This window comes from Ceratotherium simum, chromosome 16 (genome assembly GCF_057802395.1).
Source record: "Ceratotherium simum simum isolate JZ-2026a chromosome 16, ASM5780239v1, whole genome shotgun sequence".
Lineage (NCBI taxonomy): Eukaryota > Metazoa > Chordata > Mammalia > Perissodactyla > Rhinocerotidae > Ceratotherium > Ceratotherium simum.
In genome coordinates, this window is record NC_141915.1 from 36,370,040 (window position 1) to 36,381,985 (window position 11,946).

Sequence of the window (11,946 nt, forward strand, 5' to 3'; positions counted from 1 at the left end):
GAGGAAGGGGAAGAGGAGGGTGTTTCTCCTCTTGGCGCCCTCCTTCTTCACTGCTCTGGGATCTTTGCTTTGGCCCACGTCGTCGTGCCATTTGCCATCCCCAGGAGAACCCTCCCTGTGTGTTTTGGGCAGAGGGTGTGGCCACTGACCCAGAATGGGGCCTGGGAAGGACTGATTGCAGGCCTCCTTCGAGGTGGGGGGCTTCCACTGAATTTCACCACCACCACCCCACCCCCAGCCCTATATATCACTCCATTTGTGGCCTCTCTCTGGCCAGCGGGGTTGGCTCCAAGTGCCTGAGTGGGCTTTTCAGACTGGGGCAGGCCTGAGATGGCAGTGCCTGGGAAGAGGTTTAGGCAGTAAGAGGGATGCTCCATTTGGGAGCTTTTTGCCAGGAATTGGAGGCCCCTCCCCCAACCCCTTGTGCCACGCTGGGCTGCATTCCTGAATTATTCGCAGCCCTTGTTCTCGGCACCCCTGTCATGGGGTGCTGTGTGCGGTGGGGTGGGGTGCAGTGGCCATGAACCTGAGATGGAGCCCCTGACTGTGCCCGTACTGCCCTCTGTACTTCCCTCAGCCCAGCACCCACCACACAAGCATCTGGCCATTTGTCTGGCTCCCCCATCAGCCCGCAGGGTCTGCCTCCGTCACCTTGGTATCCCCAGGATCTAACACAAAGCAGAGGCTCTACAAATGTTTGTTGGATGGAGAAGAAGTCCAGTTCCTTCTGGAGTTTTCTTCTCCTCCCCTTTCCCCTTCCCCTAGGTGGGCTGGGCCATTCCACCCCAAGGAGCACACTTCTCCCAGGGGAGGACTGGACTGGCCCAGTGGTCATGTCCTCTCCCAAAGTGAGCAAGGGCTCTCCCTGGGCTCCAGGTGAGGCAGAGGAGCTGTGAGGTGCCCGGCTCCTCCAGGACTGGGTCAGGAGAGACTCTGCTGGTGAGGATCATTCCCAGCATCAGCATCTTCCAGTTTCACAGTGGAGCATATGAAAACATGGATGTTTTTAGAACATTCCAGAACTAGAACCAGATAACTAGTTAGTGGTAGAGGCAAAACTGGGGTCCAGTACCTCTAGCTCAATGCTGGAAGAGTCAGACGGGAGAGAAGAGAGAGATGAGCAACTGGCCCCAGAAGTCAGGAAACACACCTCACAGCCAGGGCACAGGTTTTTGTACAAACTTTAATCTCTGGAAGCTCATGGTATGGGGGATGGTAAGATCTTGGGGGGATGCTAGTCAGACTGGTTATAAATATGAGCAGTTCCTTTGGACAGAGACAGCTGTTAGGAGATGAATTGCCAGGCCCACGCTATCTATTTGGAGGTGTCTCCATCTACACTCATCCAGAAAGCCCATTTGTCCCCATTCTCCCCAAAGTGTTACCCTACTGGGTTTCCGAGCCTGTGCTTGTGGTTTTGTTAGGTATTAGGGGTGGGGAACAGGCTCTTAATAAATACTGGTTGAATTATATGATAATTGGATCCATTATCTACTCAAAAGTGTGTAGACATGGGGAAAAGAGGGCTTTTTTAGGAAGAGAGCATAAATTACCCATAGGTCCACAAAACTCCACATTTTCGGCATCCCTGCTACCTCACAAGACGGTGAGCAGGTATATCAATTATGGGGATAATGGGCTGACCTCCAAGAAAAGTCGGTGGGTGGGACCCACTGGTGGTCAACTGGAAGACTCTGGACGTCCACTTCACTTCTGCTTTTGCTCGCCAATGGGTTGGGCAAGGCCCAAGGCACACGAAGAGAAAAAAAAACAGTGTTTCTTGCTGGTTTGACCCCAGACTATGGTGGGACTGCAGTCCATTCACAGAAGGGGTGGCAAGGCTAGGGGTCCTGGGAACAGGTTGAAGTGCAGCCAATGACTCTCTCTCCAGAGCCTTGACCAGCTGGAGGGAAGGTGTCCAGTCCATGGTAACGGTGGGGGCAGTGGTTAAGACCGAAGTCATTGATTAGGCTGTTTGGGTTACCGGGCAAGGCGGACAGGACTCCACCCCATCCCTTTTCTCTAGCTCCTCATCCTCCTGAGAAAACCCATCTGGAGCTGGTTTCCTCCCAGCCCAGAAGGGGTGCAGGTGGGCTGGGTCCTGGGCTTTTGTAGGAGGGCTGGGGGCCCAACTCGCCCTTCCCCAGACTCACATCATCTGAGGTGGAGCCAGGACATCTGGGGAGTGATGCTGATACCAGGCTCCAAAGCTGTTGCCATAGCCACCGGGGGGCAGGGCCCCTGCCTTGGGTAGATCCCAGAGGGATGGAAGGGGTGGGGAGCAGGGAGACAGGGCGGGGGGCCTCCCAGGGAAGTCCCCTTCCTGTCCCCCAGAGTTCTGCTTCAGGAGCTTCTTGTATTTGGAGCGTTTGTTCTGAAACCAGATCTTTACCTTTGGGGAGAAGAGGGGAAAGAATGGAAGATCAGAAGAAGTATATGTGTGGAAGAGTATGACGGAGGGAAAGGGACCCAGGGGTAGGGAGCAGTTCCAGGAGAAGAGCAGAGGTTGGGAACATCTGCTGCGGTCCTCCAGAGACCCTGAAGCACCCAGTTCCTGCCTCTGAGCTAGGACACAGTGTTTCCAATCTGGGTACCCTCCTCTACCTGGATTGCACCCCCCCCACACACACACACCTTTTAACACATTCCCCCAGCTTACTGAGGGCCAGCTATGAACACACCCTGGAGAACTGTGACAGCAGGGCTAGGGGACTCATCAGTCGTTCACACCGGGGGGTGGGTTCCCAGAGAGCACACGTGGGGTCGGTGAGCGGGCAGGAAGGATGGGTCTCACACCTGCGTCTGGGTGAGGCCCAGCTGCGCGGCCAGCTGAGCCCTCTCGGGCAGCGCCAGGTACTGCGTGTGCTGGAAACGCTGGTTCAGCTGCTGCAGCTGCAGGCTCGAGTAGATGGTCCTCGGCTTGCGGAGCTTTTTGGTCGGGGCCTGCAGGCGCCGCTCCGAGGGCTCCGGGGACAGTGGCGGCTTCTCGGAGCCTGGGGGGCGGCACAAGACGGCGTGTGAGGGGGTCGGACGCGCAGTTTCACAGGCTCATTTGCATCTCGTTTGCATGGCGGCCTCGGATTAGCAAAAAGCGCAGGCACCTGGCTCGGCCTTTCTCTACCCCGCGCTCCCGCGCCTTTCGAACCCCACGTCCACCGCGCGCCACGTGGTACGAGACGCAGTTCTTGCCCTCAGGGAGCTCCCACTCTCATGGGTCCTGCGACCCTAGGAAGGAAGCACCAAGGGCCGGAGTGAGGGTACGGGCGGCGCCTGAGGCAGGAGGTCAGAGTTCAGGAGGGTGCGGCGGCGCCAGCTAGGGGTGGGGCGGGACAGAAAGGCTTGGTCCGGGGCTGGACAGAGGCCTGGAGGTGACGGGGGAAGGGCATTCCAGGCGCAGGGAACTCAAAAGCAATGCTCAGAGGCCCTAGACAGTGTTTGCGAGGCAGCTTCCCCGCTGCCGGAAGAGGGGTGAATCGGCGGGCCCGGGCTGAGCGGGCCTTGAACACCAAGATGAGCACCCCTCCCAGCGTCAGAGCGTGGACAGTGCCCCCAGGGTTTGCCATCGCCTCGCTAACTCTAAGGGGCCGCCCCTCTCCTGACGCACACCCTGCAAGGAAAGCGACCATCTCTTATCTCCCCCGTGGCCGGCTGGCGGGGGGAGACGGCTTTCAGGGAACCTAAAAGCCGGCTCAGTGTGGGGCAGCCCCCTCCGCCCGGCCGCACTCACAGAGCGGTCCCCGGCTAGCAGGGATGGTGACCCGGGTTTGGAGAGCAGCAGCGCAGGCCCTCGGGCCGCTCCTGGATCCCGCTGTGGTGCCGCCGCTGGAGATCTGGTCACCTCTTGCCCCTGGGCCCAGCCTCTCAAGGAATCTCGGCCACGGAACAGCCTGGCCCCAGATTGCAAAGGGGGGGTGGTGCGAGAGGTTCCTCTCTTCCAATCGGGGCAGCCCCAACCTGTGCCACGCTCGCTACCAGGACACCCGAGACCATTCCATGCAGATGGTAGGATAGAGGTGGAGCAAGCGGCCGAAATGCCCCCGGGTTTAGGGCAATGTTCGCCGCATTCCACACGGGTCTGCAGGGCCACACCAGCCGAGAGCGCTTGGCCCGGGTGCCCAGACGGGGCTGGTGTCGGCCCGCGTCCCCCACCTGCCCTCTGCCTTCTTCCTCTCACGGGGCTCACTCCACACATGTCAGGGTCCCCGCCCGTGGCCGGCTGCGGTGACCAGTTGCCCTCACCTCCCCCGCATCCCTCACCCGTGGCCTCCGGCGCTTCGGGCCTCTCAGATCCACCCCCTTCGACCCCCGCCTCAGCCAATTCCCAGAAAAACCGTTGGGTTTCCGCTCCCGCCCGCGCCTGTCCGGCCTCCCCTGCTTCGACCCTACTGCTCACAGCCCCGGGCTGGCAGCGGAGCGACCACCCGCGCCTCTCTGGCTGCGTGGACCACGCGCTGCGGACGGTGACGCAGAGAGAGCGGGGAGGCAGCCCGGGCGACTGAACTCTCCCAGCCCTCCGCCCCTAACTCTCCCACCAAACCCCTCCAAGTTCCTTCCCCGACATCTGTCTTTCTCCACACCAGGTGCGGCCAGTCAAACTGGATCTGCCTTGGTCCCCATTATGCAGCCTGAGGGCCTCCCTCGAGGCACGTCCGCATTCGCAGGCTCACTGCGGTGGGGGCACCCAGCTCACCTGGAGCCAAACCTCTCCCTGAGGCGGTGGTGGACATAGAGTGGGGGAAAAGGAGGACCCCAAGCCCTCATACCACCATCATTCAACCTAGAGTGGGCCAAACCCACCAGTTTCAGTAGAAAAATGCTACAATCTAGTCTAAGGACACAGCGGTTTTCGTTGGATCCGGGGAATTTCCGTAAAGAACTCTCCACTCCCTTGTCCTTAGACCAAGCAAAGGGAAGGCAAGGAGTGTGGAAGACAGAACGGCAAATTCCAACCCCACTTAACAATTCTCTCAAAGACAAGGTTATCTTATTCCCATCCCACTACACACACACGTCCCATACTGGCATATACTGAAGGGAAGAGTCCAAGGGATTCATTTGTAGAAACTAGATCATTTGTAGAAACCCCCCCTCCCAACTCCAACGATAGACCCAGCAGCCAGGAGAGGCAGCCCCAGTTCTGGCACCGAAGGCAGTTAAATTTTGGAGGCTCTGAGAAAGTATCCTAAAATCCTCTTTTCTGGTCCCATGCAGTGAAAGTCAATATGCAAGGGCCAAGAGCCTGGAAAACAGGCTGCGTCTTTGACCCATGCACACCCTTTCTTTGGGCCTCAGTTTGCCCATCTGTACATCAAGGAGGTTGAGCTCCCAAATCTCTAGGGTCAATTCTGGCTCTGATGTTTATAAGGTCACGTGTCGCAGTGGAGTAACAGGGGAAAGGAGGGAGAAGTCCCTCAGTGGATGTGCACCCTTGGAGGAAACTGTGCCAAAGACAATTGTGGGGGCAATTAGGTGGGGGCAGGGAGTGCAGGGGACCGGAGGTCTAAGCCCCAGCCAGTACAGATGGGTGTATGTATAGGGTTGCATGGGTTCTGCCTCTGCAAGGACCAGGACCAGGAAGACAGGCTAGCTCCTTGGCTTCTTTGAGGCCTTCCAGTAAGCACTTTCTCAGGAGCTCAAAGTTGCTCCAGGCAATGGGAACTGGGGCCTAACCTACCCCAAAGGCAAGGGGTGGAGATGACAGGGTTGGCCTGCTTCTGTGGCTGGAACACCGGAGGTCTACAATGAGAGATTGCCAGACCCATCTGTGGCTACATTCTCAGAACAGTGGATGGTGAGCTCCTAGCCCCAGATTCTGCCAGGCCAGCTTTCCCTCTCCATCAGGCACTTTTGGGTTCGGTCTGGGGGAGAGGGGAAGGGACCCCGAATAAGCCCCACTTCTACTGCCCTCCAGCTGGCACCTGATTTCTATTTGTCAGTTTGGCTTGAACACTGCTTTCTGAGACAAGACAAACGCAGAGAAAAGCGACATGGGGAAGGGAAGGAGTGCGCGATGGAGAGAATCCCTGGGAAGGGGCTAGCCATCCACACCCACATCTGGATTGTTTCAGTTTTCCGTTACACGTAGGTACACACAACCTCGCTGCTCCAGGGGGTGGGGTAGGGAGCCCTGCCGCCCGGCTTCACACAACTGCAAATCGAAACCAGGTCTGTCTAGAAAGGAGACCTAGATCAACTCGCCCCTGCCCCTCCCCCTTGTCTCCCGCCCCATCCCTTCGCCCTCCCCCCACCCCCAGATCCTAGTGGAATCCGAGTAAGGTCTGAATCCCGCTAGCTGCGCCCAACCAGACGAGGACGAAGTTTAGGGGCGCACAGGAGCAGGACCCCGGAGGTGGGAAGAGCTGCCGTGGCCGGACTTACCTGCCTCCCGCTCCTGCTGAGACGGCTGAGAGGGCGCCACGGATTGCTGGCAGGGCAGGTAGGAGTCTCCGGGGGTCGCCGGCCCGGTGTAGGGGTAGGGCAGGAGGTGGCCATACGGCCCAGAGTAGGGCAAATCGGAGGCGGCTGCGGTTGCGGGGGACAGGCCAAGCTGGTAGGAAGCCACTACCGATGGGACGGGGGCGATGTTCGGGAAGACGGCTTTGGAGGGGTCCGGGCCAGGGAGGCGGCAAGGCAAAGAGGTCATTGCGGCCGGGGCCGGGGCCAAAGAGCCTAGGCCATGGCCCGGCACGTAGTCTGTTCCCTCCGCCAACTCTCTCTTTTCCGAGACTCAGGCGCTGGGGCCAGATGAGCCCCCCAGCCAGCCTCCCCCACACTTAAGATCCGGGGGAAAATGTCTCTCTGCGCCTCTTCCAGTGGAGAGCGCGCGCCTGGGAAAGGGGTTCCGGGGGGGTGCCCCCCATGGCTTTTACCCTCCCCCCTAAATCCATGGGGCCCCCCTCTTCTAGCTCTTGGGTTCTGTTCCTGGGACCCGACGGGGGCCCCGCCCACTTAGACGCTGTGGATTGGCTACCGCACGCGGTGACCTCACGGAGGCCTGGTGCCGGGGCCCGCCCCGCGGGGCAGCCCGAGGTAGGGAAATTCAGAACCCGGAGATGGGAGGAGGGCGGTGCGCACGCTCCAGGCCCAGCTATCTTGGGGTCCTCTCCGAGAGAGGTGCCGAGGTTGCAGGGCGATTGGGGCAGTCTGAGAACCTCGGTCATAACGGCAGAAGCGCGAGGGAGTTGGCGGGGCTGGACTGGTCAAGGGGCGAGGGGAGCAGAGCCGCGGCGGAGGCGCTGTGGCTTCGGGGACGCGGGGAACCTGCAGTCGCGCACTCCAGCTCTCGGGGATCTGCACTGCGGTTGTGATCCTGCCGCCACGGAGCTGCAGGAGAGTCGAGGCCAGACAGCCAGTGCCCGCAGCTTATTCAGCGCGTCGGAATGCGTGGCTGTCGAGCGCCGGCAGTTTGTTGGTAAACAGACGCTCGGTCCCGGGAGGTACCGCCCGGCGCCCAGCCTGCCACGCACGCGCGCGGCGCGCACGCCCCCGCGGGGCGCCCTCGGCCTGGCACGCCGCGACCGCCGTGACTGCGCCTCACCGCCCCCCGTCCTGGCTTCCGCTTCCGGCGGGGGCCCGGGTTTGGTTGCGACACCGCGGCTCCTGCAGGCCCCCGAGGCCGTAGGAGGGATACGCCGTCTGGGCTTTTGCCCAAGTGGCGCCTCGCCTTTCCTGGCGCCTGGTGAGGCTGAAGCCTTGGACGAACCGGGACAAAATCCGGGAGTGAGAGGCGAGTCCAGTTTGATGGCTCCGCGGAGGGCGCAGGAAATACAGCAGGCCAGTCTCAGTGGTGGCATTTTGCAGTCTGTGTACAACACCTGCCTCTAAACATTGGTACCCAAGGCCTCGATGGGCAGGTGTCCACGTATACAAGCATCTATGGCCACAGGTACACAACTACACAGAGACTCCATTCTTAAATACAACATATACACTCGCATATACCAACACACAGGTGTCTACACCAATGTTCACATTAGCATCCCTCCATGAACGGATCTACAAATACAAGAGTATAGGCTGTGATGTATACCTGTCTACAGACCCAGAGATGAAGAGCAATATCCCTGAATAAAAGCACTATTCCTGGCTCGTACACAGACCCACGACTACGCAAGTCAAATTGCTGGTGTACACACTCGAAAATACAGAAAAATCCAAGCATATAAACACTTATGCATGTGTACCCACCCTATGAGAGAGACCTGTCCACACACATCTAAGCTGCTTCATGTTAGGACAGAGATAGTTACACCCCCAAACCCACCAGTCCTCACAGATTCCCCGGCATACCCATGCACCTTCTCCCACCTGAGTATGCAACTCCGATGGGCATATTCATGTTTGTACACACACATGCGCTCTCATCAGAGCTCAGAGTGAAGGTAGCCGTCTTAGAATTGGGGCGTGGGAGAGGATGACTATCAGAGAACGACAGAAGCTTAGAAGACTAAGAGAAAGAACTGAGGGGTGGCCAGGCTCAGGCCTCCTTGGAGAGACAGAAAGATCAAAGGGGCGTACAAGGTGGTTGAACGCCCCTCAGTCAGGTATCCCCCAGGGAGGAAGAGCAACCCGGACTCCCCCGCGGAATGGACAGAGATGAGTCTTTCCAAGAAAACAGTCCCCTGGCACTTGGCTCTGAGCTCTCCACCATGAAGCCTTGGAGCTTCAGGAGATGGCGCTCTGTAACGGATCCCCTACTCTCTGGGTAGCTGAAGAACCCACTCCGTTCTCATCCAACAGGGTACGCAGGTTTTGCTCAGTTGAGAAATGCTATTTCCACTTGGGACCACCTTTCCCCCATTCTCACCCAACTCCAGCCATGCCACCACCTCCTTAGAGCTGGGGCTATGAACTTACAAGGATATATCCTTCCAAACCTTCCTTTCTACCATCATCTTCTGCAGGGTGGCAGCCACACAACAGTGCCATGGTGGGTTCCAAGGACAGCATCTCAAGGGGCACCAAAGGAAGAGAATGATCTTGGGGGTGGGGTTGGCTGTGAGGGAAGATTTCACAAAGGAGGTGCTTTTGAGATGGAACTGAAAGGATGGCTGGAAGGACACTTCCTCCTGGGACCATGTACCCAGAGACCTTTCCGTGCTGGACCTAGGAAGAAAGGGCAGGGATGGGTTTTCTGGAAGGCATCTGTTGTAGTTGATTTTTGACATCCTCCAAAGCTAGAAGAGCCATAGTGAGAGCCTCTCCTAAACTCTCAAGGGGCTTCGCTGAACTCATGCAGGATCCTCAACCCCATGCAGAGATAGCAAACACCCTGGAGTCCTTTAGAATTGATGAAACACAACATCCAAGCCCTGTGGATCTTCACAAAAAACCTGGCAAGTAGGTAATGTTATTTCCCCCAGTTTACAAATGAAGAAACCTCTCCCTCCATCATCACCTCCCTCTTCAGGGCTCCCTCCTTCCATGTGCTGGAGGGTGCAGAGCTGGGGCACCTGGTGGGAAACCTCCAAAGCAGTCTCCTCAGATGCAGAGTCCATTTCACCAACCTCAGAGCCTGCGAGGAGAGTCGGGAAGGGAGGAAGGGATGGGGATGGGGGATAGGAAGGGCTGTAAATATGTGTTTGCTCAGAGGGGAGGGAGGGCTGGCCTGAGAGGCCTGAGGCCTGGGTTCTCATCCCAGCTCAGTGGCTGTGTGATGGGCTGGGTCGGCCATTTCCCGTCTTTGGGTCTCATTTTCTCCAGAAGTGATAAAACAAGGGAGCTGCACTTAAAACCTCCAAGCCTTGGTCATTTCCTTTAGAATGAATTGCAAAAACCAAAATCCTAAAAAGTAATAAAACCAAGAAGAAGGAGGAAGAGGAGTTGGAGGAGGAGGAGGAGGGGAAGTAGGCAGGCAAAACAAAACGAACTAACTCTCTCCTGTCTCTACCAATAATATCTCAGCCTCTGGCTTGTCACAAAAGCTAAAAGTGGCTCTCGCAGCTTTCTCACGCAGGTCCTCTCCCTTAGCGAAAGGGGTCTGCTTGGAGCTCCCCAGCACCTAAGTGAGGCCCTGGGAGCCGACCGCGGGTCCCGAGCGGGGGGACACCGCGCCGCCGCAGTCTCGGGAGTCAGCGGAGGTGTGGCGACCGGACCTGATACATCTGCGCAGAGCGCGGTGGTCTGCAGGCTCTTCGCAAGTCGCCGGGCAAACGCAATCCCGCCGGATCTGGTAACGATTCTTCACGCAGAATAAGTGCCGGCGACGGTGGGATGTATGCCTTGCTTGAGGTTACCCGGAGTGAATTCGGACGCTCCCCTGAAGCCGGGAACTCCATCCAAACCAGTGCCCCTTTCCGACACCCGAAACACCGGGGGTGCTTGGGGCTTTCCGCACAGTCCCTGGGCTCCGTACCCAGCGGGCTGCATGCTCCTGAGCAAAGGGTGTGTGTCTTCGACTAGAGTCGGGCTCCAGGGTCTGTAACCCGGTGCACGTTCTCCACGCAGCACCTGCATGGATCTGCCCAGGGGAGTAGATTCCACCGCGCCCCGAGTCCTGGGCCCTCGGAGGCCACTGCGAGATCATCCGCCCTCTTTCTCCTCCATACCACCCACCGTCCCCAAACGAAATTTTAGTTTAGTTTTGTCTGTTCTCAGCGGAATTTAAGTCCGATTTGGCGGAGCTTTCGTAGTAACTAGGTTTGGGGAAACTGTGAATAATTCGTTTGGCGAGGGTGGGGGGTGAGGATTCCTCCTTCCGCTCGGCCCCTAGCGCGGTGGTTAAAGCCCCCACAGTCGACAAGGCCGGGGAAGGGTCTGTAGAGGCCTTCGTCCCCCACTCACTCCAATTTGACTTTTCCTGAAATTCTGAATTACTGTATCTCTTTTCTTCTTTCTGATCGAGCAGTTAAGCGCTGGCGCAAGCGGGGCGGCGGGCTGGTTACTGAGGTCACCACCAGCCCGGCCGTGCACTTCGATTTGCACTCACCTCCACGCTCCCGGGAGGGCTCGCTCTGTGATTGGCGTTCTCGCTTCATTTTCCAGATAACTTTGGAGACGCTGTCAGGGGAGGGGGAGGGGAGACGCCTTGGGGTCAGCGCCACCTAGGGATGCTGACACAGCTCGGCGGGCAGGCTCCCCCCCAGGGTCTCCGGCTCCGTCCTCAGCGACACTCTCCCCACATCGTCTTTGCTTTATTTCCAAATCTCAGCCTGCGCCCCAGCAAAATTCTTCTATTTGGGATTGACTGGGACGTTTAAAGTACATGTATATGTGAAGTCACCAAACAGGTTAAAAACTACGAACCACTCTTAGACCAAGTCCCCCCTCCCCCGCCCCTATGAAAACGGTTAGTGAAAACTGGAGCGGCTTTGTAGGTGCATTGGAGGCGCCGCTCTGCGCGGCGAGGGAGCCAGGCGGCTGGACTTGGTGGAGCGCGGACGCGGGAAATGGCCCGGGGAGGGGGCGCGGAGGCGCTGGGAGTTCTCGGCCGGGTGTCACAGCCTCAGACCCGGGGGGCCTGAGGGAAGAGCCGCGCCCAGAGCCTGCCAGACAGACCGCGGGACGGCGCGCCAGGCGCCCGGGGGGAACGCGGAGAGCTGGCGGGAGGCCCCGCGGCCAACCCGGCTGCAACGAATCCGCCGCGCCCCGAACGAAGACAGCTCGGCCGGGTTCTTCAGACCTTTCCATACCCCGACACGGAAACTAGGGCGTTCCGCCGAGGTCTCCATCGTCTGGTCCCAGGAGAAGCCGGAGGTGGGACGTGGCGGGACTGGGGATGTGCATCTAGCCGGCACCAGCGAAGCGGGTGTGGGCACGGGCGCACACAACATAGCACCGAACACAGACGCACACCACAGACTCATACTCCCATAACCGAACAGCCGCAGCACACACTCCATAGGCGCAGCACATACACAACCACATCGCACATACACAACACACAGCATACAACCACCACACAGGTACACATGCAAACACGTTACTCGCGCCGACCCTCCGGACGCC

General features: G+C 58.6%; 1 protein-coding gene across 1 annotated transcript; it reads right to left on the reverse strand.

Moving 5' to 3' along the window:
• Positions 1–1,171: 1,171 nt before the first annotated feature.
• DLX4 (distal-less homeobox 4) lies at positions 1,172–6,873 on the reverse strand. The gene is made up of 3 exons (XM_004434669.3): positions 6,379–6,873; positions 2,797–2,993; positions 1,172–2,392 (listed from the first exon to the last, which is right to left on the reverse strand). Exons 1-3 carry the CDS (start codon positions 6,641–6,643, stop codon positions 2,150–2,152), a joined length of 705 nt encoding a protein of 234 aa, XP_004434726.1. The 5' UTR covers positions 6,644–6,873; the 3' UTR covers positions 1,172–2,149.
• Between the last annotated feature and the right edge of the window lie 5,073 nt (positions 6,874–11,946).